We start from the raw sequence: 24,552 nt of genomic DNA on the forward strand, positions 1-24,552 counted from the left end.
GATGGCCTGTCCCACCTCCCGCGCACCTCTGCAGGGCCCCAGAGTCTGGTTTGTTCTCTGGCTGCCTACCTCATTTTTGTGTCTCCGTGGATCGTGTTCGCCTTGCTTCCTTCGGACACGTTTCTTGTCCTTCTGTGCGATAGCCCCAGTGGAACTGCACGGTTACGCCCTTTGCTTCCATTCCTGCACCCATGGTATTAGAATATCATGTATGTATTTGAAAATCATGGGTGTTCCTTGACTCTTAGGTATTTTGTGATTCACTTTACTTCTTGGATGTAACGTGGAGTGATGAAATTTCTCAATTTGTGGAAAATAGAAAGGGAATCCCATTTGGAATCAAAGGGGTTTGCCCTTGGCTGGTTGTGGTGGAAACAGGCTGCCACCTTTTTGTGAGCTCAGCTCCGTCTGTTCTTAAGTGCGCAGTGTGGCTGGTGTTGTAGGGTCTCCCTGATAAGAAGGGGTGAGTGGGAGGTGTGGGGAATCAGGCCATTGGGTCATCTGTGTTGGGTGGGCCCACCTGACCCGCACACATGAGGTGAGGGGCAGAGACGACCAGCCGGGGGGACTGGGCTCTGCGGAGGGCCTCACAGCGGCTGGGCATCCCCTCCCCGCCCCCTCCCCAGCCTTTTTGACAGGTCTTATAGTCCTGACTGCATCTTCAGTGTAGCATATGTTTGTGAGCATCAGAACTCCACAAAATTTCCTAAACCATAAATGGCTGTTGTATTGTGAACATTTGGATTTTCAAAATTCAGTCCTTCTCTCCATGACTTTGTGGGTGGGATTTCAGATGAGACTCTCTTTGTGACAAACTGAAAGACCAGAAGTTGATTGATGGCTGCAGGGGTCAGTTCCCGGGAAGCCAGGGGCCTCCTTGATCTTCCCGCCTTCCAGTGTGTGGGATTACGAGGGTCTTAACTCACCCCCTGGACAGTGTGGGCCTGTGGGGTTCAGATGGGGACGTTTGAGGTGGAGAAGAGCTAAGTTCCGGAGGCCCCGTGGGGTTGTTGGAGCGTACATCCTAGTTCAGGAGACAGGCGCGGACTTGGGATAGGAATGGGGCGGGAGGGGCATGAGTCTTCGTGCGGTGGGTCTTCATCGTCCTGGGTGTTTCTCTCACTTGGGAAGTGGCCCGCTGGGGGCATTTTGACTGCATTGAAGTGAATTGTGGCATCTAACCTTGCTTTACGTCCTGTTTTACAGATGCCTTTGTGAATAGCCAGGAATGGACGTTAAGTCGATCTGTCCCGGAGCTCAAAGTGGTGAGTGGTTCTTCTGGCCTCCGTGGTTGTGGTTCCTCACCGGCAGGAAGCGGGCCTCTGTAAGGGGCAGGAGGTGGCCTGCGAGCACGCCCAGGCCTGCACCCGACAGGGCCTGGCTGTCCGTGGGGCCCCGACGTGGGGCATACTTCTGGGTGTATCCCTGGGAAGGACCAGGTGTAGCTGACAGTTTGAAACCGGAGCCCTGAGTGTGCCAGGGGCAACCACATCAGCCAGCCCACCAGAGTGGCCCTGTGCGTGCTGGGCAGGGTCCATCCGCCATTGTCCCTCTCGTGTCCGTGCGTGTGTGCGAGAGAGAGACGGAGTCACACACACACGCACACATGTGGCTTGCTTTATCCTTTGCCAGGATGTCATGGAAGGTTTCTGTGATGAGCTGTCAAGCTTTGGAATTCATCATTTAAAAAATGTGACTGGTCACTTACCATGGTACAAAGTAATAACATAAAAGAAGATTTTGTTTTAATTAAAAAGTTTAAATATTCTTCCAGTGAGATTATTTAAAGCTTCAAATTGCCTTATATAAAAAATGACTTGGGTCTATTGCAACCACACCCTTGAGCACCTCTCCACTGCATGTTCCCTACCTTAGGGTGGAAGGAAAGGACCAGTATGACTTTTAAATAATCATGTTCTTTGTCATGATGTAAGTGGCATTTGGGAGAAGGGTGTGTGTATTTACATGCATACGTATATATGTGTGTATATTTGCGTGATGTGTGTACTTATATGTATATGTGTGCATCTTTCCATGTTCTGTGTCTATGTGTACATGTATGTATTTATATGTGAAAATGTGTATATTTGTGTGGCATGTGTATGTATATATTTTATGTGTATTTGTGGTGTGTGCATATGTATATGTACATGTATGCATGTGTACATTTATATGCATAAATGGGTGTATATTTGTGGTACGTGTATATTTACATATATATGTGTATATTTATGGTGTATCTTTGTATATACGTGCATCTGTGTATGTTTGGCGTGTGTATTTATATGTATGTGTTTGGCGTGTGTGTGCATATACATGTGTGTGACGTGTGTGTACGTCTGTGTATACTTTGTGGCATGTGTGCATATGCATGTGTACATTGTGTATACTTGTGTGTGGCGTGTGTACATGTGCGTGTGCGTATGTGCATGTGTGCATACGTGCGTGCGCGTGTTTATACATGTGCATGTGTGTGTACATACGTGTCTGCGTGCGCGTACTTGTGTGTGGCGTGTGTGCATGTGTATACGTGTTTGTACACGTGTGGTATGTGTGTACATATGCGTGTCTATACGTGTGTATATGCTTGTGTGTGGCGTGTGTATTTTGAACTGCTCCAGTGGTGAGCCCTGACTGTAGGACGCAGGCAGACAGGCTGTCCTTGTTTCGTGCCCCCAGTGCCACGTGGCTTGGACACGGGCCTGCTCCGTTCTCCCCCGGCCCCTCGTGTATGCCTGTGCATATATGGCCTTTCCCCTGCTTGTGCCCTTTCTCTCGAGGTCCGTGTTGCTGTTAGCCACTCCAGTCTGTCTGCCAGTAGCCCCCCCGCCCCCCCAAGGCCCTTGGACACCCCCTGGCCCCAACCTCAGTGGGGCTTTGTGGGTGACCCAGGGCAGGGGCAGGACCCTTCAGGTTTCTCGCCTCTGAGGTGAGGAGATGGAGCTACAAAGAACATCCAGACTTTGAAGAGAATGTATGTGACTTTGGTTACCAGGAAAAACATGTTTTAAACCTTAGAAATAAAGGATGACGTGGGAAGGGACGCTGGGATCTGCAGGTGTGGTCCTCAGGCCCTCCTGTCCCGTCAGACACGCCCGTCCCGCCGGCCATCGCCGGCTGTCCTCGTCAGGGCCCATCCTTCCCGTTTCTCCTCGCTGTTCCCGCCAGAGCTGTGACCTTTCTCTGCAGCATTGCCGCAGGCTCCTCTCCTCGTGGGAGAGCGGGGTGTGTCCGTACCGCGGCCCTTCCCGAAGCCCTTCCCGAAGCCGGGGTCTGCACGACTGGCCTCGAGACAGCTACCTATTTCTCGGGTTTTGTGACCGCCGTGCCTGGCTCAGGACTGATCCCGCCTGGTGGGCGCCTTCAGGAAACGCCTGTCGAATGAATGCTACAGAGTTGGTGACACTGTTACTAGGAGCTTTTCAGGAAGATTTTCTAGTTGCAGACTCAGCCTCAAGCTCATGAAACTGCCAAAGTGCCTTTCTGCCTGCAGTCGGAGCCCAGCAGCGGGAGCGCTGTTGGGATGAGGCCGTGGGCCACGGCCTCTGTGCAGGGCAGATTGCGAGTGTGTCACACAGGCACCTCACTTCCGCCTGCCCGCCGCCTGTGAGCCACGTCCTGTTGTTGCCCCGTTTCAAGAGGAGGACGCGCCCTCAGCGTCCTGGGGACTCCCCTGCGAGCGGCGGTCAGCAGGCGGCAGAGCCGGGATTTGGACCTGGGCCTGGCGCTCCTGCGTCAGCACTGCCCGCTGAGCTTCCTGCCCGGGGACCCTCCTGTGTCTTGCTGCCCAGGCCGCTAGCTGCTGGCTGGCCCCACGTGGCCGCCGCCAAGCGCTTGGAGGGTGGTCAGTGCGACCGAGGAGCGAAATTTAAATTTTCATTTAAGTTTAATGAACTGAATTTGCGAGCCCCAGGAGGCCAGGGGTCCCCTTTTGACGGTATTACAGTCTGACTGTGATCGTTGAGTATCCAACCCTCTGATTTAGACCCGATTTTGGTAGTTTGTCGGGGGTTCTGCTGGAGCCCACATGTTCATACCAGCCAATAATTCGGATTCTCACTACTAAACACTGGTTTTCTGCTGGTATTTCAAAAGTGTGTAATTTCCTGGAGTGAATGCTCAGAGGTGTGCGAGGGAGGTGATTCCATTAAAAGGCCGTGTGGATTTGTGTTCCCAAAACATAACCGTCTTGAGGTTTGTGCACATGTGCTGAAGGGTTGGCCCCATCCCATGGACGAACAAACGTGCTTCTGCAGTCGTGCAGAGGAAGTTCTGTATATCCTGCCCCTGACCTGCGTGTGGATGGACGGACCCCTGCAGGATGGCCGGCTCTGCTTGGCTCTGGTCAAGGAGCCCCCACTCCTCCCACACACCCCCCCCCCCCCCGGTGTGCGAGGGCAGGTGGCTCGTCCTCCCTGGCCGCCCCAGTGGGTCCCCCTTCTGCGCCGAGAACTTCTCAGTCTCTGCAGAAAGTGCTCCTTTGTTCAGAGCAGCCTCTGTGCTCTCATTGTTTGACACACCACCCCCGAGACAGGTGGCCCCTTAGGTCAGCGCCTTCGGAACCCCTGACTCTCTGGTACCGATGCAGCAAGTACATGACATAATCGCAAGCCTCAAGTGGACTCTCTATGTGATATTTTGCAACAAATCTTCTGGAATTTGTCAGAGGAGGAATTTCAGCGTTTGCTTTCTTTCAAGAGTGGTGGTACCATGCCTTAGGTTTTCCGAAGTTGTGGCGACACAATCAGTGACCAGTGGCTCTTGGATCGGGACGCTGCTCACAGGCAGCAGGCGCGCAGGGCTGGTATCTGGGCAGACAGAGGAAACCCCCCTCTATATCCTGCCCGTAGCGGGAGTCTCTGGTCGCAACCCATCTGGGGGTTTTCACTGAATTCGCAACTGGGATTTTTCCTGAAAGCCTTGACTTCCTCTTCAGCAGACGGCACCTTGCGCAGGTAAGTGGTGAGGTTTGGACGACAGAGAAATCCGTCTAAAAGGAGAGGGCACTCCTTTCCCCCGTGTGACGGGAGGACTTGAGCAGGGGCCCTGAGGGTTCGCGGCCCACCCAGAGGACGCAGGGCCTTTTGCACGGTGACGGTGACTGCCTGTGGCCACCAGACGTAGGCGGGCCTGTGCGCGATTTCCCGGACCCACTCCCGTGCGTCTCTCCACGAAGCCTGTAGACGGTGACCGGGCTGGATCCATGCTCTCCTTTTTACACCCAGTAACTCTCATGGATTCCAGTGGAGCTTTATAGCCTCAAGAGCTTTTCCATCCCTTATTTTGTTCCTCCTTAGAGCGGGCTGTTAGTTCCTGCCAGTGTTGCAGATTAGCGTAAGGCCCATGGGACGGGACTATATGAAGGTCTGTGAAATGGCCATTCAAACTGTAGCACATGCTTTCCGCCGCCGCCCCCAAGACTGACTGATTTTCTCCTCCTGAAGGGTCAGCTCATTCTTTGCAGAGCACTGGTGTGTAAGGAAGGAATGACTCCCACACACCAGAAAGCACAGACCGAGCAGTGTTTGATTCTGAGCATTTTCCTCCTCAGGAAAGAGAAACTCTAATCTTAATTAAAAATTTAATTCTGTGGCATACTGGTTTGGGTTTTCTCAGCATGAAGCTGACAAACAGCAGGTGCCCTTGAGCAAAAGAATAATTAATAGGTAGAAATTCTCAGATTATGGAGGCCCCGGGTAAAAAGAAGACATGAGTCACATCAGGAGGGGAAACATCTTTATTGAGGATCTGCCCACGTCACCTGGCTTTGTGCGCCTCTTTGTACTCGTGCTGGATCATTCACTCGTTGGCTCGTTTATGGGGCCAGTACTGGTGGGAGGCTGCCCAGGCTGGGGTGACGCTGGGACCCAGAGACCAGGTGACCCAGACCCTTCCCTTCGGGAATTGTCAGCATCACCAACCAGACCAGTATAGCGATGCTGGTAAAATAAAGGTCATGGGACAACGTCATGAGGAGGGCATGGAGGGGGCTTTGAGAAGAGGTGCCCAGTTGAGGCTGTGCATCAAGAAGGCTTCTCAGAGGAGGTGACATCTGAACTGCTTGCTGACCAGGGAGCAGGAATAGTATTTCAGGAAGTGATTGATGAGGAAAGAGCCAGGTGTCTGGAAACAGACAGCAAGGCCTTTCAGGATGAGACAGTTTCCAGGAATCTCTCTGGTACTCTAGGGGTGAAGAGGGAGCCTGTAGGCAGAGAGACCAGCTAACATCTGCCCCCGTGATCCAGTGGACAGCAGGCCACAGGGAAGGTGCTCCTGAGTACAGGGGCTCCATGACTAGGAAGGGTGAGAATCTGAGATGGCTTCCACGTTTCTGGTTTGAGAGGCTGGGTGGGGTGTGGCCATAGAGATGGATGAGCAAACTGGGGAGAGCAGTGAGGTCTGGGGGTGCTGGGGTTTGAGTACCAGCATGGATGGTGTGGGGTTTGTGCAGAGAACTTACATAGTTCTCCTGGTGGGGGGTTGGAGAATGAGATTTGGGATCAGTAGCTTACTGGGGGTTGGAGGGATGTGGCCAGGCACACTGGGGGCATGGGAGTCGAGGATCTAGAAGAAACTGGGAGATCTGGAAGGAGCCCATGTGGGCTGAGAGGAAGTTCGAGGACGAAGCCCATGGCAGAAAGTCTGAAGAAAGCGCGGCTTGTCTACAGCTTCTGGTGATGGGCTGGGTCAGGAGCAAGAGAAAGGCTATGCTTTGAGAAATGTAGTCCTTGCTGACCTCAGGGGCGGCATCCTTGTAGCTCTTGGACCAACACTTGAGATTGTAAGGGTGGAGCGTGGGACCGGGAGGGCGAGCGTGGCTGAGAGCCTGGCTCAATAGGCAGGTTACCGTAGGAGGGCACCTGCATCCTGAGGCAGGGCTCTTGTTTTGTTTTTCTTAAAGAATTGATCTGGGCATGCTTAAATGCAGAGAGGAGAGTTCTGGTGGGGAAGGGAAAGGTAAAAATATGGAGGGGGGGGTCCTTGATGGGCAAGCTGCAAGAGGTCTCAGGAAGAAGGCCACTGTCGGTGTGTGCTCAGACAGCGTTGACGCTCTCGGAGCCCGTGAGACCAGTAAGAACGGGAGGTGGAAAGTGAGAGCTTAGGAACCCCTTTGACGTCGGGAGGAGAATTTAACGAGCCAGGTTTGGGCCTTCCAGCCGATGCTTGGGTATGATCATGCTTCACCTTACCATACATGTTAACCTCTCTCTGTTTGCAGATTGACGAGTAGAGTGATGTAATGATAATGAACGGTCGTCCAATTATGTGTTTCAGGGGATCGTGGGTAATTTGGCCAGCGGCAAGTCGGCCCTGGTGCACCGGTATCTGACCGGCACGTACGTCCAGGAGGAGTCTCCCGAAGGTATGCTGTCTGGCAGGCTGTCTCAAGCTCGAGAGCATTTAGTTTATTAAATTTTTCTGTAGCATATTCTAAATCATGATGATGATGCATCACATTTCAAGAAAGAGTAAAATACCAAGCAGTAAAAATCCTTAGGTATGTCATTTCTTCCACAGTATTTTTAGCTAACTGATCATATTTACTTTGGCATTTAGAACAGTAGAGTAGAGCCTTGAAATGCTGTTGAATTTATTTCTTATGTAATAGTCCTGGCGTTTCAAATGTCAATCCAGTGTCACCCCCTTTAAATATTACTCGGACATTTCTCGTATCTGGATATTGAGTTTATCCATAACTTGTATGTACTGTTACCTGGTCATGGATCGGAGCCTCTCAAATGACCGCCACCGTATGTTTGAGTATGTTTCCCCGTATATTGTATTATAAACATGTAAGAATCATTTTGCATGAGAGTAAGAGATTTCTTTTGCCATTAGGCTTTTGCTTCAGTTAACATATTCATATTTTATTTTTTGCTTTAAGTGAAATTACGGTAACGGCAGGAAGCCACACAATCCCTGTGTCTTTAATCAATGTAGAGTTCACAGGTGGCTTTCTGAATGATATTTTCTCTCCATATAACCTTTTAAAATCCAATTCTGAGACACTGAATTTCTGGTTCCTTCTTTTTCTTACTGGCTGTTCCATTCTTTGCAGATATGGATGCAGGTAACTATACATTTTCTTCATGGCAGCGCTTGTCTTGTTTGAAGAGAGAGGACAGGCTCAGCTCCGCACTGTAGTGTTCCCTTCCTCCTTGTTCCGTGTGCCATCGATTCGGTTTCATTTTATCCTTTTATTTAAGTTACACATTTCACCCTGTTTTGTCCCTTAGATTTGTCCTTAGCAGTAGTCCTGAGTAGCTTCTCATGTTCCCTGTAACACCTGTTCTAGTATTTAACTCTTGTCCTGGAGACTGTGTAACCATTCAGAAGAGTACGGAAGGCTGGCGTTCTGGGGCTCCCTGGGGGCTCTGCCGTCATTCTGCAGAGTTTTGCAACCCTGTCATCAGAACCTCGTGGTGGTCACCTCAGGGAAAGGCCCGCTTTTTCGTTATCCATGTGGAGCTGAGGATGTAGGGAGATCAGACTCGGAGGCTCCTAGCTGGGAATCGAAGAGAAGTCCACAGCTGTCCAACGGAGAATGAATACAGATGCCAGGAGAGGCACGATCTGGAGAGGGGCGGGGGGAGAGAAGGTTCTGGGTCTTTCTGACTTCTTCCCTGGGATCTGTGCCTGGGCTGTGCTGGTGTCGCGTTTGTTCCTTGGCGTCTGAGTGTGGATTTTAGCCATTAGTCGTTTTGATTCCACGAAGGGAGCCAGAGCTGGAGCTTTTTTCTTGGGCTTTCTGCATCTTTGTTGGGGTTAGGTATTGTTGATGACACCAGATGCTGAGGGGTGGGCTAACCTGACTTCACATGATCACCTCTTCGAGGGAATCTGCCCACACTCTCCTTACATGCCCCGATTCCATTCAGGGGTCGCTGGTGATACGGTCTGGGCCCCTGGTTTTGCTGCCAGTGCTCCAGCTTCTCCCGAGTTTGGTTCAGTGGCCAGGGCGGTCAGTGCAAGAGCCCCTGAGTCACGGACGCCCGTCCCTTCCCCATGTAGTGCTGTTTTGTCATTACTGGGGCTTTTGCTGTTTTCTCATGTCCTGTTTTTGGTCTGTTCCATCACATTTGGGGTTGTGGTTTCTTTGCAAGGGACTCTTATATTTTGATGAGCATGAAGGCATTTTTCTCTAATGTTCATATTTCAGGTAAAAATTATACTCAGTGGGGTGACTTAAACTGTGGTCTCTAATGAACCCCTTCTTTGATTGTTTAACACATTTTACTCTACTGAAATTTCATGGCATTGCATACAGTTTTAAAAATACCCCATAGGGTAGAAGCATGCATGAGTACACCAAGGGACATCCCATTCCTCATCTGCAATCTCATCCCCCACAGTGGGGCTTGTGCCCAAGGTGTCCTGGATCAGGGGAAAGACTCCATGATCTTTTCTCTCGACTTCCAGGGACTCAGGCCGCCCACCTGTCCTCTCATGTGTGACTCAGGTCAAGGGTGGGGCCCCCAGGTGCTCCTGAGTGGACATGCATCAGGGCCTCTGGCTGCAGAATGAACTGTGGGCGGGTGCCGCCGTGTGCCTGGAAACCCCACAGCCCCCCTGAATCTTTGTTTCCCAGGGGCTGTCTGCTTGTGCCTTTCTGGAACCAGGCAGGTGGCCACATCCTTGCCTCATAGGGAGGCTGGGGAACTGACTGCCACTTCCTGTTCCCTGGCCTGGGCGAGTCTCATAGCAGCAGGAGAATCAGGTTGTTTCAGAAAGGACATGATTGAGGAAAGCCTCGATCTCTCACTGTCCATACTGGAGTTCTTTCTGGACCTGGAATTCTGCCAGGGAGCCTGTAGCTGGAAAGTGATCTTGGTTGTTGTCGAATGTGTTAATAACATCAACTGATGACATGTGCTTACTTCACTGGGAACCTTTCCATTCAGACTGTTCTGGAGTTGGAATGTACCAAAACATAGCCCAGGTTTGCAGAGAGCGTCGGAGCCATGGAATCTCATCCCATGCATGCAGACGGCTGATGAAGCTGATCATAGCTCAGCCCCACCCGCGACAACTTGCAGAGACAGAGGGTCAGATTAGGGGCCAGTGAGCTGATGACGGGCGTCTCCAGCACCACCCTGGGGGGGTAGTGCACGTCCAGTGAGCTGTGGGGCTCTCCATTTGTAACTCATCCTCCTTTCCTCCTACACCTGCTGGAGAGACCGGCTGCCCCCAACCGCACGTGGCAGTGACTTCAGGCTCTGGCTCGCTGCTGCTGGTGGCCATGAGATCGGCCAGTGCACACGGTTTGCTAGAGCTCTCCTGCCCTCACAGGGCTGTTCCTTGATTTCCTTAACATGTAAATGTCCCTTAGCGCCACTCTGACCCGCCACGGGATCTTCACGTTGCTGGCCGTTTACGGTGGAGAAGGCCTTCTGTTTTCAGGAGAGTTCTCTCTGTCGGAAACTGGCGCGGGATGATCCGGACTTTTGCCGGAATGTACTTTTCATCAGATGGATTGTAGCTGGGTCTCCGAGGAGAACAGCTGTTGTGTTTGAACCGGGTGATACGTTCTCATGGATTTTCTTAGAGCAAAGAGAGTTGACAAACACGATTTCAGTAATTTTAAAGATGCAGTTTAAGTGAGGGATTGATTTCAATATTATGTGTGTTTTTTAATGAGTAACTTAGCAATGCAAAAGTGGGTAACGCAGCGGGGAACCAGTGATCCCGTCAAAGTCATCCAGGGAGTGAAGTTTTTGTGCAGGCAAATATCCGTTTAGTCATGCGCGCGTGTGTGTGCGTGTCTGAGTCCTAGGGCCGTCATAACAAATGACCGAAAACTGCGTGGCTTCACTCCCCAGAGCCTTACTGCCCCTGTGCTGGAGACCCAAAGTCCGAGATGACGGTATTGATGGGGTTAGTTCTTCCTGGAGGCTCTGGGCACAGGTCTGTCCCAAGCCTCTGTCCTCACGCAGCATTCTTCCAGGGACTTCGTTTCCGAGTCCAGATCGCACTCTTCTCAGGGGGACGGCAGGCCCTGGACTTAGGGCCCACCCTGCTCTTGTCTGGCCTCATGTTCGTCACATTTGCAAAGACCCTGTGTCCAGATGAGGTCACGTCACGGGTATTAGGGGCTGGGACTTGAACATCTCTGTCACGGGAGGGAATCCCCCCACCAGCGACCTTCCGTGTGTTTCGCACACGTGGTGTTCCAGCAGGAGCTGCACGTAGCACAGTTGTCCTGTTCCCTGTGGGGGGGCGGGAGGAGCATGAGCTGCCCCCACTCTCCCTGGAGGTGGATGCATCCACCTCATGTGCGTGCTTAATATCCACTCTGCGCCGCGTCTTCCCCACCACGGACCCCACGGGACCGCCGCTCGGGTTTTCACTCTCTCCCCTCAAAATTAAGAGAAAGGAAAGGAGACTTGGCTGTTTGGTGTCCATGGGAACTTGACAGACACCTGTCCCAAGCCGCTGTACCCCTCGAGGACTGGGAGGTTGTGGCTTGTGGTGTCCTCGAGGGACTTTGAACTTTAGAAACGGGGCCATTGCTCTGGGACCTTGTCTCCGTGATGTTCCCCCATTACTCTTCTCTCTTGTGCCGTGGGCCCTGCTGAACTGTGGAGACAGTTCGTGCGGAAGGATCTGGAGCCTGCAGAAGCTCCCACCCGGGAGCAGCCATGGTGGTGGTGCAGGACAAGGGGCCCACGGGCTCTTCAAGATGAGACTCAGCTGTCCTGTGGATCGAGTGGAAGATTTTAAGGTCGGTAGAGACAAGCTTAAGAATGTCCATGGACCCTCCCTCCTGTGATTATAAAATTAATTGATCTTAGCTACTTTTTCAAGGAACCGTGGGAACCAAAACGGGGTGAAAGGTGCCAGGGTGCCCCGGTCCTGGTGGCCGCTGCCCCATGTGGCTAGAGAGTTCTGTGGTCGCCGTTCCTGGCAGGAGCCGGTGCCTGCTGGCGGTAAGGTCCCTGCAAGCTGGCTGTCGTTCCCCGCCCCCCCCCCCCCCCCCCCCCCCCGTTCTTGCCCTCAGTGCTCTGCCAGCAGCGGTTTCCCAGCAGATGTGTCTGTCTCAGGGCAGGAGATACGTTCTCAGGAGTGCAAGGATCTGAAATATTTTTTTAATGAATGTTTGCTTAGTTGCTTAGAAACAAACCATGTGGTAAACACTTAGCCATATTTTCTGGGACACATGAAATGCATTTAAGCTGTCAGCCCCCGAAACCCTTTCCAAATCAAATAAACTAAAAAAATTTTTGTAAGCTACCACTGCTCAACAGATGTTTGGGCTTATTTCTAAATACGTCTTCTTGTGCTGTTTAAAGTCCCAATGAAAAAAATCTGTAAACTCTAATAAAAATTGAGTAGTTTTGAAATCCAGCCATTTAAATGTTTTAACATAATTTTGCCATGTTACTTGTAACTGAGTGATTATGAGTACATGATAATTTTTTAATGAGGATTATCTGTAAACCTTGAGATTACGAGCAGCCTGCTGGTAGGTTGGTTTAATAGATCAGGCACAAGGCAGGTCTTTTTCACATTCTCGAATCATTCCAAACCCGCCTCTGGCCATGGAAATATCACTGACCTCTCGCTTTCTTCTACCTGCTCTTAACTCTGTCCTCTCACACGGAAGCCATGCTGAGGGCCAGGTGATGTTGTCCAGAATAGGAGAAGGATCCTGAAATTATCCCTAGAGCCACAAAGAAACCATAAAAGAGAAGCACGTTCTACTTTGTTTTGAGCAAGAAAAAGAAGGCTGTAAAATAAGAATGAGGAGGTCGTCATGTTTTTGGCATTGACAGCGCTGGCAGGACAAAATGTGTTTTCGAGTTGGTCGTTTGGAACTCAGAACACATCTTCCCATGTTGTAATAATTAAGTCGACAAGAAATCAAGTGCATCCTGAGAGCTGGGCACCTTCCAGAGAGAAGAGCCTTCTGTTGAGATAACTCTAAGGCAAGGCATTGCCCCTGGCTGAAGGAGACTCTGTGAGCACTCGGAGGAGGGCCGGGATGGCTTCTGCCGGGAAGAGCTCCAGGTTCCCCCTGCAGCCCATGAGTGCTCACTTAGGCCATGTGACGCGGAGCCCCCAAATAACACGATGCACTCTGTTGACACAGCTGGTGCTTTCCCGAGACCTCTCAGGACATCACATGTTGCTACAAAACCATTTCTTTACTAGGAAAAAGGAGATGAGCATCCAGAAAAGTTTCACCTTTGCAATTACAGATCATTTTTTCCTAGTGAAATCTTAATACCAAAGGTGTTTTTTAGAGCTTTAAATGCATGACCTCTGTATTGCAGATGAAAAAGTAGTCATTGGATCCCTCAAAGCTGAACCCCCTCTGGGGTGAAAGCTCCCATTCTGGTCCATTGCCTCTGGCCTTGATTCTGCCATCTTGCTGGCAGCTGGCTCCCTTCCCAGGCAGTCTGAATGGCACCAGAACTGTCCGCTACTGGCCCAGGCAGCGGCCTGCTCTGATCTGGAAACCACAGGGTGCACATTCATTGTATCAGCCTAGACCCTACATGATCACCTTCAAGGAGCTTACATAGAAGAGCAGGGATTTACTGACTCGTGTACTGGGAGCAGCTAAGGGGATGGATTTTGCTCTAGAAAACCCTGCTGATCCACGTAAGCTCATCAGGAATGGTCTGCCCCACTTCTTGCCCTAGCGGGCTTCATGCTCAGCTAGGTCTCCCCAGTGGGTGGCAGGCGCCTCATCGGTGGCCTCATGACCGTGTGATCCTTAGTGTTCCCAGGAGATGGGGAGGAGAGTTGGCTCCTTGTCTCAGTAGCTCCAGCAGAAGATCAGACACCCGTGGTTGCCTGGCTGGAGTCCCGTGCTCTTCTGTATGGTCACCAACGGGGGCTCATAATGCAGAGCTCTTCCCTGACTCACAGGTCTGCTGTCTGGCTTCGCGCCGTGAGGACCTGCCCTAGCAGGTGCCCTGGGCACTGTTTGAACTCACCCCGTGCTACCACTGCCAAATCTGACTTCGGGCCCACTTTGGCTGTGGACCTCAGGCTTTTCAGGCATTTTCTCCTGCTTGATTTTCAAGGGCAGCAAACTTTGGAATGTTTGTGCATTTGTTTGGATCTTAAGGTGTCAGCTCACAAAGCTGTTTTTCTGGATCCCCCTCCCCACTGTTGTCTTAACTCAGCACCGCTCCCTCCCCCTCAGTCTGTTTTACTGGTCCTGGGAAGTGGGAGACATCTGATGCTGGTAACCATGCCTTCGCTAAGATGATCTGACCACCGGGGTTGAGAGGTTTTCTGTGGAAGGCAGCACAGAAAAGGAGAAATACTGAGCTGAGGCCAGCCTTGGGGTGAAGAGAGGGTGAGGGGCACGCTATGTGTGGTGCAGAGAAGAGGCTTCGGGGGTTAGGAGAAGCTCCCTGCGTGGCTGTGGGTCAGGGTGGAGAGACACATTCCAGAGGAGGCTGGGTATTAGTTTGAATGGATGGAGCTCACATTGCAGTTACGGCTGGTGAGAGATGGAGCGGTCGACATTGTCTGAAGAAAATGTTACCTCCCGTGAGACCATGCTTGCTTGACCTTAGAACTCCCAAGGGCGAGCTCCCCTTTGGGGTCATGGCCAGCTCCAAGGACCAGGACATAGTGACGAGGGAGGTAAAAGTTAGCGGCAGTGAAATAGACCAAGTGCCAAAACTACGTGGGAGAATCTGGGTAAAGTGAGAGTGTCCTTGCCCGCCCCTCCAGGTCATGTGACCGTACTGGAGTCTGGTGCCTCCAGCTGGAGGGCGGGGCATCAGCAGGAACCAGCCACGCACGGGGAGGATGATGGCCCGATTGTGTGTGTGTGTGCGTGTGCACTTGCACACACGCACACACACGTATGCACGCATGTAGCGCTACCAGTGATCCGCTGCAGGTGACAGTTTCATATGGTCCAAATGAATTCTTGGATGACTGACCCAGGCCAGAAGTGGAAACCAGAGTCAACCTCAGTGTCATCCTCAGAGTCAACCTCAGTTTTGTGCATCCTGAGCGGCTTCCTGGAGGCAGCGTGTTGGGAGGCCTGAGGCAGGGTCTAGTGCGGGCGGAATACGAAGCGTAGTGAGTAGGCGGCAGCTGCTCTGGGTCTGAAGGCGGCTTGCGTTCTGTTCACGCAGCCCTGAGGAACAGCGTGCCTGGCCGGCATTTGTTACCCTTTCCTGAGCCCCATTTTTTCAAAGCTGTTTTGCTTATTTTAAAAAATACCATCAGAGACAAAAGAAGAAAATAGCACTTGCTCTTTGAGGGCCACTCCAGTAGTGGATGGCGTGGAGAGAGTGGAGTGGGGGACTTGGTGCACAGACCGTCCTGCGTTGCTCTTGCCTCTATGCTCCAGGGGGCGGGGAGCGGGTTCAGGCTGAGTGAAGGGAGGAGGCTTGGCACCTGGACCAGCGTCGGGGCTTGGGGAAGAACTGTCCGGACCCAGGTGCCCGGTAACCACGTAGCCTGGCAGGGGGTCAGGCCGGTTGCTCCGTGCGTCTTCCCTTGCAGCCCAGGAAAGAAAGAGGCCCCCTGGGCGGGGACGATGGCTAACGTAGACACGTTCTGATGGGAGTCAGTGGTCTGGCCTCTTGACAGGCCATTACAGGAGCCTGGCTTTGGAGAGGGATGTGGGGGCAAGGAGGAGGAGTCCTCGGACAACCTCTGGAGGTTGGAACAGATTCCATCCCGATGGAAGGAACTGCAGGAAGCCGTTGACCTCTGAGCCCTCTGCAGCCCCGTCAGGAGGGCTGGCTGCTCGTTAGTTCTGAGAAGCACCAGCCGCAGGGTGTGTCTGTGCTGTCTGGGCCCTGTGCCCTGGTGTGCTCTCCAGCTTGGGCAGGCGCCCGCTGTGCGCCAGGGACTGATGCGAGCTGATCTTACTCCAGAATGTTCCAGATGCAGGAGCTTTCTGGGCCTTGTGCAGGGCCAGGTTCAGCTGGAGAGGCAGTGACACCCCCCCCCCCCCCCGCCGTGAGGACACCCCAGTGCTTTGCAGGCTTGGTGCTCTCCAGCTCACACTCCGCACTAGCCTCAGGTGTTCTCACAGAGCAGAGCTCCCTCCAGGGGATGGGGACACAGGCCTGGAGACAAGAGCTGGATTCCTCCCATTAAAACAAATACACTGTTCCATAAGACTGGAACCGTTACAGCCGGTCTCCAGAGAGAAGGTGGAAAACAGCCATCTGAACCGAGTGTGCAGGCATCGGCATGAGAAATGTCAAAGGGGAGACTGGCTCCAGCCGTGCTAGCCCTGCCTGGGCTGGGACTGCCCATGAGCTGGAAAAGGCACTGCATTTTTAAACGTTTGTAAAAATAAATAAACCAACAAACAGCAACCCAGCAGAAAAGAATACAGGCCACAATGCCTAAACTATTTATTATCTGGCTCTTTAGTGACAATTTGCGGACCCCTACGCTCCGTGTGTGGAAACATCAGCTCATTAAAATGTGTAGGATTTCTTGGTTTCTCCGTAGGGTTGGATCTAACTAACAGTGAGCAGCGTTTTTTAATTTCTCGAAGCATATTCCTGCTTATATTCAGGGAATAGTGAGTGAGCAGTTATTTTATTATCATTATTATTATTTTTGAGAGTGCGAGTGAGAGCGAGTTGGGGCAGAGAAGTGGAGGGAGAGAGAGAATCTCAAGCACACTCCAGGCTCAGTGTGCAGCCCGACGTGGGACTCAATTCCATGACCCTGACATCGTGACCTAGGCTCAAATCAAGAGTTGGATGCTTAACCCAACTGAGCCACCCAGGTGCCCCGTGAGTGAGCAATGCTGAAAGCCGTTACTTTTCCATATGTGATTCTAGGATTGTGTATTTAAAAAGAGTTTATGCGACAGATTATTTTTTTAACGGAAAGTTATTTTCATATGGATCACACTAGTGGAGAACGAAGAGACCATTTGCCAGCGTGCTAGTAGCTGAATAACCCAGCATCCAACTTCTGTTTGGTGCTTGCTGACACGCTCCCGCTCCCGCTCTGACGCTCTGGCCCGCAACACCAGGGCTAGGCCACACGTAGTGTCACTGGTCAAGGAAGCCTTGTTTAAATATTCTGGGTGAGGAGCTAGGTTCTTGTGCCCCAATTTGCAAAGTTCTTTGTAAGTTTACCTTTTTTTTTGAGGCTTAAAATAAATGTGCAGAATATTCAAAATAAAACAACTATAAGTGTATTTCCCCCCAAAGAAACAAATGTCTAAGACTGAAATATATTTCATTAAGTTCACCACACAAGCTATTTCAGGGACAGCAGTAGATGCTGGAATGTTCAAGTACAACCACAGTGGTGGGCATTGGAACATTTTCAATAAACAGTTTACTGTTTGGTTATAAATCAGATTTTACTGAGCAGAGGCCATCATTATATAGGACTGTTTTCTCTAGAATGCACATTCAGGACCGCACCCCCCAACCCCCCGCCCCACCCGCTCAGCGGATTCTGGGGGCAGGGTCTGCACCTGCTTATGGTGCCCCCCCCCCCCCCGATCCAGCACCAGGCCTGTCTCTTCTTGTCTGTTTCCTGTCCTGCCTGCCGCCCTTGAAAACAAGCTGCATTAGGGCAGGGCTTCTGCCTCGTCCCCTCTGTTCCCAGCACAGCACTGTGCACGGCACGTGGCAGGGCTTGCTAAGCATGTGAGTGGAGATTCAGAAGACCATGATGGGGTGGACCCCCTGCGCCAAATTGGCAGGAAGCCCTTGGGCAAGGCTCACACACAACAACACTCTTGTCTGCTGCTGTAAGAACCGAACGGTGTCACCGGACTGCAGATCAGAACCATTCTATCCCTTTGCTCATGTGGAGGCCTGGCTGGAGCTTAGGCACAACCTCAGGCTTAGGCAAGCATGGAGAAACTGGTAGCGGAGATTTGGAGAATCTTCTCTGTGGAGCAGTTTAAAGAAGCACTGTCGAAGACTTGCTCTTTTATGAGCTGTTTTGACTTGTTCTCCTGGATCTTCCAGAACGTGTGGAATTAGGACCAAGTATTAGGCAAAGTCTTGCTGTCTGGTTGTGTCCTCCTAGGTGCGCTCCCATGTCACTGCGTTTGCAGGTTGAGACTCTCCCTCTAAGTGTGACTTTGCATTTGGAAATCGCTAAGTCGTCATTGTGACGTAGCAACTACTAGCTGATTTCTGCCAGGCGCTTGTGACGTTTAAGGACTCGACGGGGAGCTGATGTGGGCTGGCCTCCTGTCCCCTCACCTTGGCCACTTGAGTCAGGTGCTCTGATTACCTGAGTTTTCACATGAGGAAATGAAGGCACCAGGAGGAATGGGCACCACTCGAGGTATGGGCCTGAGGTTGACCTCGGCAGGTGTGAGCCCGGGGTTGACCTTGGTGGGTGGCGTTGCATCTCTTCCCCTTCGCTGCTGCCTGGAAGCACCACCACCCAGCATCACAACTTGACAGACCATCAGCTGGGCTCCGGGCACTTGGAAGGACCTTGGGCCACCATGCAGCCTCAGGACTGGGCTCTGCCGTCCACTGCAGGCCCCCTGGAACAGCTGCCAAGTTATTGGGGAAAATATTGAGTTCTGTGGAGGAGTGGAAGTGAGCTTTGGGGCTTTGGGTTCTAGCTTCCCAAAACAGCATTGCAGGAAAATCCCGAGCGTGTAGAACCAGGGCAGACCCAGCAGGGCTGGGGGCTGGAGGAAGCCTTGGCTCATGATCCCAGAGGTGGGCCCCACTGTGAGAGGCCTGGGTGGTCAGCATGGCACCTGCAGCGTGAGGCGAGGGCAGGCCGGTGGGAAGCCGTTCGCAAGCAGAGGTCTCTTTCCAGACGGCGTTCCCCTTATTTCAGGGTGGAGCCCTGGACACCTTTGGGCTCTGTGGCCTCCCAGCCTGCCTTCTGGAGTTGATGACAATGCAGAGCATATGTTATTCTTTGTGGTAGCTGAGCTTCTGCAGCTCTAATTACAGACAACTTTTGGGGGGATAATAGTATTTGACAGCAATTTTAGATAGTTTTTTTGGGGGGGTGGGGGAAACTCATAAAACTTGAGAGTGATATTGGGTCTGTCACTGGATGTTGAAAATTGGAGATTGGCCTGGATAAACCCCCTACACACCTGCACAGAGTTGCTGTGTTTATTTTAGTCTTAAAAAGAGATGATTTGGAGGAGCGAACTCTCAGTAGGTTTTATGTATTAAACTACTGGTTTGCATATTCCTCGAAGCTCTTGGAAGCTAAGATGTGAAGAAATAGTCACTGTTGAGCAACAAACCACTTCCTCCGACATTTCGTTTTCCAGCTTCTGTTTGAGCAGCAATACCCTCTGGGCATCACGGTGCTCTCCACGGGTAATACTTGCTGCTCCTTGCTGCTCCGGACAGGCAGCCATGAAGCCCTTCTTGGGAACACAAAGGGCCTGAGGCTCTCGGGTTCCAGTGGTATGTCCGCCTTTCCGTCCACCTGATTTGGGTTTTGTTGGCTTGATGTCAAGAAAGCCTGAGCTGCACGAGTGACACTTTAAAAAAAATATGTATCAACCTGTTTGCTCTTTCAAGGTACCTAGCCACTAAATAGATCCACAAGTATGGACGTAAAAAGAAAGGCTGGACTTTCATAATGCCCGTGTTGAATTAATGAAAGCAGCTGCTCTCCTCCTGTGGAATTGTTTAGATAGGGCACCCCTGAGTCATGGTAAGCACTAAACGCACCATGACACATCCCTGAGTCAGCTGGGGACTGATTACTGTTCCAACTGACATCACACACAAATCTGTCCCCACACCTGTGCCTGGCTTGTCGGCTGTGAGAACATGGGACACGTCCTGTAGCAAGGTGCTTGTCTGGACAGATTTCAGGTGCAGACACTTGCAGGACAAGGATTTTAAAAGGCCAGGTTCAAAGCTGCCACTCTGCTAACATTCCAAAAGGTGGGTTTCTGCGTTAAGTAGGAGTTTACCCGACACAGCCAAATCCACACGTTCTTGGTCTCGTTTGGTGCATCACATAACTTGGTTCATTGTTAACTATGACTCACTTCCAAAACCAGTTATCCGTATTTTAAAATGCTTAAATCAACCATTTTTTAAATTTTTTAAGAAATTAACGTATAATGTATTATTTGTTTCAGGGGTACAGGTCTGTGATTCATCAGTCTTACACAAAAATCAACCATTTTTAAAAGTCTTGAAGCCTTGCTGGAGAAAAGTTCCTTTGAGTAGCTTCGAAACCCTGCTGCTTGATAAGAAACCCCACCTTTGCTGGCAGGAGCACTTTCCACCAGTGCCTCTGTTTTCTCTTCTTTAAAATGATGTTAAGAGTCTGTGTCACTTTTTCCTGGAACGTTGTGCAGTCTTTTGGATCTGCAGATGTAGATCTCTCTGGATTTCTGGAAAACTCCTTTGTTATTTTATCTCTCAAGAGTCTTGTAGTTCTTTTGGGGGAGTTTGTTGTCAGTGACCCCATTTACTCTTCTGTCAAGTTGGTCTGTCATCCTGTCTGATAAATTCTGCCTTGGGTTTATCTCCATCTTTCTAATCTCACCAGCTGTTTATTTCAAGCTGTCCCTCTGTGTCAGACTCTCAGCTTGGAGCACTGTCTCTTCTGTACCTTGTTTTACAAATTTTACTCATTTGTTCCAAAATGTCGCTTTGGTTCTCCTTTCTAGGGGTTTCCACTTCATCTCCTATTTGAGATTCTCATCCCTGGCATTCTTGTTGTTTGGAAAGCCTGTTCTTAAGTTGCGTTAGAAAGGGAAGCGATTGTAAGGGATTTCCTTGTGCTTTTTGAGTTTTGCTTTCTTCTCTGTTGGCTCCTGTGTTTTGCACGCTCCCTTCCTCCTTCCTGTCTCCCTCCCTGCCTCCTCCTGTAGCTTCGGTGCATGGTGTCCTTACCATTTCTCCATACTGTACCTCCTCTTTGGGCATCTACCCACACCTTCTCTCTGCCGAGACTGGGGCTGTCCTGACGCTGCTCTGGGGTCCCTGCAGGGTCAGCCACCGACACTGGCTGGGGCCACCGAGAAGGCTCCTCTGGCTCATCCCAAGTCAGGTACGGGGTGTGGAGCGCCCCCTGTCATCTGGTTTCCTCTGGTAGGTGATAACCCCAGTCTTGAGTATCCTGGAGCAGAGGGCTGGACCGCTCTGCTTGCATTGCCTTTCTCCAGACCTGTCATGCATGCAAATCCCCTGCAGGGAAGTGCTTGGGCCACAGGACCAGAGGCTGGATGTTATTTTCCTGGAGAATTACAGTATAAATGCATCATCACGCCCTACGCATCCCTCTCCTCCGCCCTCTGAAGGAACCGCCCCCAGACCACAGGGATCTGCTCTTTGTCACAGGCTGGGGCTCTGCTTTTCCTGTGACTTCACAAATGTCCAAGTATGGGGTTCCCTTCACTTATGGGGGGGTTGGAATACATATTGTCATTCCCCAGCCCCGCCCCCCCCCCCCCCCGCCACATTCTGGCATTTTCTTTGCCTCCAGAGGGTCAAGGATAAGGCTACCCTGTCTCTCTCCCATTTTCCATTTTTCCCTCCGCCCTTTTGGGGTTGTTGTTAACCCCGGGGGGTGGGGGGTGCAGTTAGGGGCCCTGCCCAGTCTTGGGTCTTCTTTTTATCCAAAGACCACTGTTTTTGAGGTTTTAGTCTGCAAAGCTTCACCCCTTTTCTCAGTGAACGATGAATTTTCTTTCTCCTGCTGTTTACTTCCCCCCCTTTGTTTTATTAGGAATAAAGGAAAGGAAATTCAATTATAGTGCAGTTCAAATATGCCATCTTAACCTGGAACTTTGACTTCTGTCTCTATCTTCCTTTGTTATTTTACTTAGATCTGGGTGAAGTGAACTCATTAGGGACCATGGGCTGCCTGAGGAAATAACGTGTTGAACATTCATCTTACCCAAGTCGTAACCCTGAGTGCTTCGCCCGTGGAAGCGCTTAGTGGTCACTGCGCATTAACCCTCACTGCTGGTACATTTTTATAGTCGTTACTGTTTTGGTTTTTTTTTTTTTTAAACAATGTAAGCTTAAAAAAAAAATTGGCAGAGGAAATGAAATCTGACTCCGTTAAATTTTGTAAACTAATACATTACCGATGAGACTTTTTTCCCAGTGAAAAAATAATATGTGGTCCAAAATTCCTTTTAAATGTCACAATACAAAACTTCTCCAAAACCTCCTTATTAATAAGTTACTGACTTCGGTATTTTCATCAGACTTAAAAGGGCAAGACTCAAAAGTTTCTGGCACATTGATGATTAAGTTTTTTCTATTTTCCTAGGGAAAATGAATTCATAGTCTTTTTCAGTGTATCCCTCTCATTCCACTTGTCTTAAATAATTAGGAAACTAACATTTGCAGATATTCTGTTTTATCTTGGGGCTGTATGAAGAAGAACATTTCAGGCAAATGTTAAAAAGGTCTTCATGACCAAGAATGTCTGTGCAGGGAGCACAGGAGACCCAGTCCCTGATGTGCATCCTCGCTGAGCCACGGCTCTTGATCGCTGATGGGTCCCGAGGCCAGCTTGCCCCCACGGGAAGCACCGAGTCCAGCCACAGCCTCATCAGTTGCTATGACAATGCCCCCTCCCCGTTATGGAAAAGGGAAATAACATGCTGTACAAATGCAAATTGAAACTCACAAATAATTTTCATCCTTTGCTAAAGCATGAATAACAGTAAAGATGAAAATCCACAGTTTAAAAAAAAAAGGAAACAACGTGATAAGCAGGTTTCTTTTCTTCTTAGTGATGATTTTGGAGCTGTGAGCAGAGCAAGGAAGAGGCTGGCCCCCTGTGTTCTCGATCAGCCCCATGGGTGCTGGGAACTTCCATGAAGGCTGCGAGGCTCATCTGTGGACAGTGCGGTGTCTTGTGGCCCTGTCCCAGCAGAATTCCCTGCCAGAGAGAGGAGGACAGGGGTCTGTGGGCACATCTGGGTTTGGGTCTCCTTCCTGCAGTGTGCTGGCGTGGGGGGTCTCGGTCAGCCTCTGACCTTCCTTTCCTCCCCAGGAGATGGGGATGTCGATAACAATGTTCACTGCACCAGCTGTCCTGAGCAACAGCGGAGAGCATGTGGGAAGGGAAACGCTTTGTGGACTCTCGAGTGTTCTAGGTCTCTGTTATTAGCATCACTTTCTCTTGCTCAGAGAACTGTTAATGATACGTTAATAGCTTTCAGTCCAATTAGTCGAAGTGATAGAAACAGAAATGTCAAACATCTGTTCCAGTGTTCACTCCCAAGAAAGCTTTTTTTAATAGGAAAATTCACTGTGCTCTTTTTCCCCCCTTAAAGCAGAATGACAACACAGATGAGCGCTTACACCTCTGTGTGGGGCTCACCCTCCACGGAGGATCGAGCCCACTAACTGTGAGCTAAATATGAGAAGGAACCCAGTTGTTTTACTTACCCCAGCATCCCAAATTTAAACTGGTTCCCAGGAATGAGACCAGGACTCAGGAGAGTAACCTCGAAACCTTTCGAGTGTTTTATTACGGTTGGATGGTAAGAGATGTCTTCAAGTCTTTCTGAAAGATGTTCAGAAACCAGAATGGCTGTGTCCTTCCCGGTGTGCCATTCGCAACACCTGCACGTCAGCATCCCTGTTCTCGGTAGGAGCATCCAGGTCCACCTCTTACCCGTTTGTGGGAGAAGTGAAGACCTTGACTCCCTTCAGAATGCAAGCTCAAGGGCACACGAAGGTCAACAGGGAAGTTTTCTGGGAAGCCTGGAAACTTGCCTTTGGGTGAACCAGAAATTGCACGTGAGGCTGAGTTTAGGCAAGCGGGGCAGCCCATCTGTCTGTTTTCTGAATGCTGAATGGGGTGCTGTTTCCCTCTGCTGGCCTCGCCGCCTCTTTGGAAGGAATCAACGTAAGGAAAGAGGGACATCTGTTTTCCATTCCCACAGGGATGTCATCCCAGGTTCGGGGCCCTGGTTCTGGGGTCGAGCCAGCGGGCCAGCAGCCACGTGTGGGCTCCGTGGCCCCGGGGTCTACACACCCCTGCTTGCCATGCCCACCGCACACCTGTACATAGGTGTGCTGGGCCATCCCATGCTGACTGTTTCCAAGTTGAGGTCAGGTTTGGGGACACTTTCTAGAAGTAAAATCATCCCAGAAGTAATTTAATATTATGTAATAATATTTGGCTGAGAATGTTGAACACCATTCATGTAACAAGTTTACAGCGTTGGCCACGGGGAAGGCTGGGCATTGTGTGCTAGGAACACAAAGCTGGGTAGAGCTGCAGGAAAATAATTGGAAATTGGATTATAAAATCGGCATCAAAAAACCCTACGTGAAAAGTGCAGTTGGATGCAGCGTTTGGTGGTGTCCTCTTAAATTTAAGGTAGGCAAAGATCTAATGCTTGGGATGGGCTGGGGTGTTTGCATTGAAGTAACAAGAGCTATGGCCCCCACTGAAGCCAGAGCAGCTCGGTTCCTCACAGGCTTTCCTCCCAAGGCTCTCCCCTTTGTGTTTCTAAACTGTAGAAAACGAGTTTTAAAGTCTTATTTTATTTTACGTGCCAGGCCATGTTTCTCCCAGTACCCCGTGGCCACATTCCAGGGGAGCCTGACAGCGGTCAGTAAGAGTTTATTTATATATAACATTTATTAATCATGTTCT

At 50.7% G+C, this 24,552-nt stretch overlaps 1 protein-coding gene across 11 annotated transcripts in view; it reads left to right on the forward strand.

Moving 5' to 3' along the window:
- Nucleotides 1-24,552, forward strand: part of AGAP1 (ArfGAP with GTPase domain, ankyrin repeat and PH domain 1) — a 527,767-nt gene that overhangs the window by 180,774 nt on the left and 322,441 nt on the right. For 6 of the 11 annotated variants that reach the window (XM_027588845.2, XM_027588838.2, XM_035726589.1 and 3 more), the window contains exons 2-4: nt 1,207-1,265; nt 7,276-7,363; nt 8,060-8,071. In XM_027588845.2, the coding sequence (XP_027444646.1) occupies nt 1,207-1,265; nt 7,276-7,363; nt 8,060-8,071 (159 nt within the window). The remainder of the gene's footprint in view (nt 1-1,206; nt 1,266-7,275; nt 7,364-8,059; nt 8,072-24,552) is intronic. The other 5 variants (XM_027588846.2, XM_027588847.2, XM_027588848.2 and 2 more) reach the window with 1 other exon arrangement.

The sequence above is a fragment of the Zalophus californianus genome, chromosome 3 (genome assembly GCF_009762305.2).
Source record: "Zalophus californianus isolate mZalCal1 chromosome 3, mZalCal1.pri.v2, whole genome shotgun sequence".
NCBI classification, from domain to species: Eukaryota; Metazoa; Chordata; class Mammalia; order Carnivora; family Otariidae; genus Zalophus; species Zalophus californianus.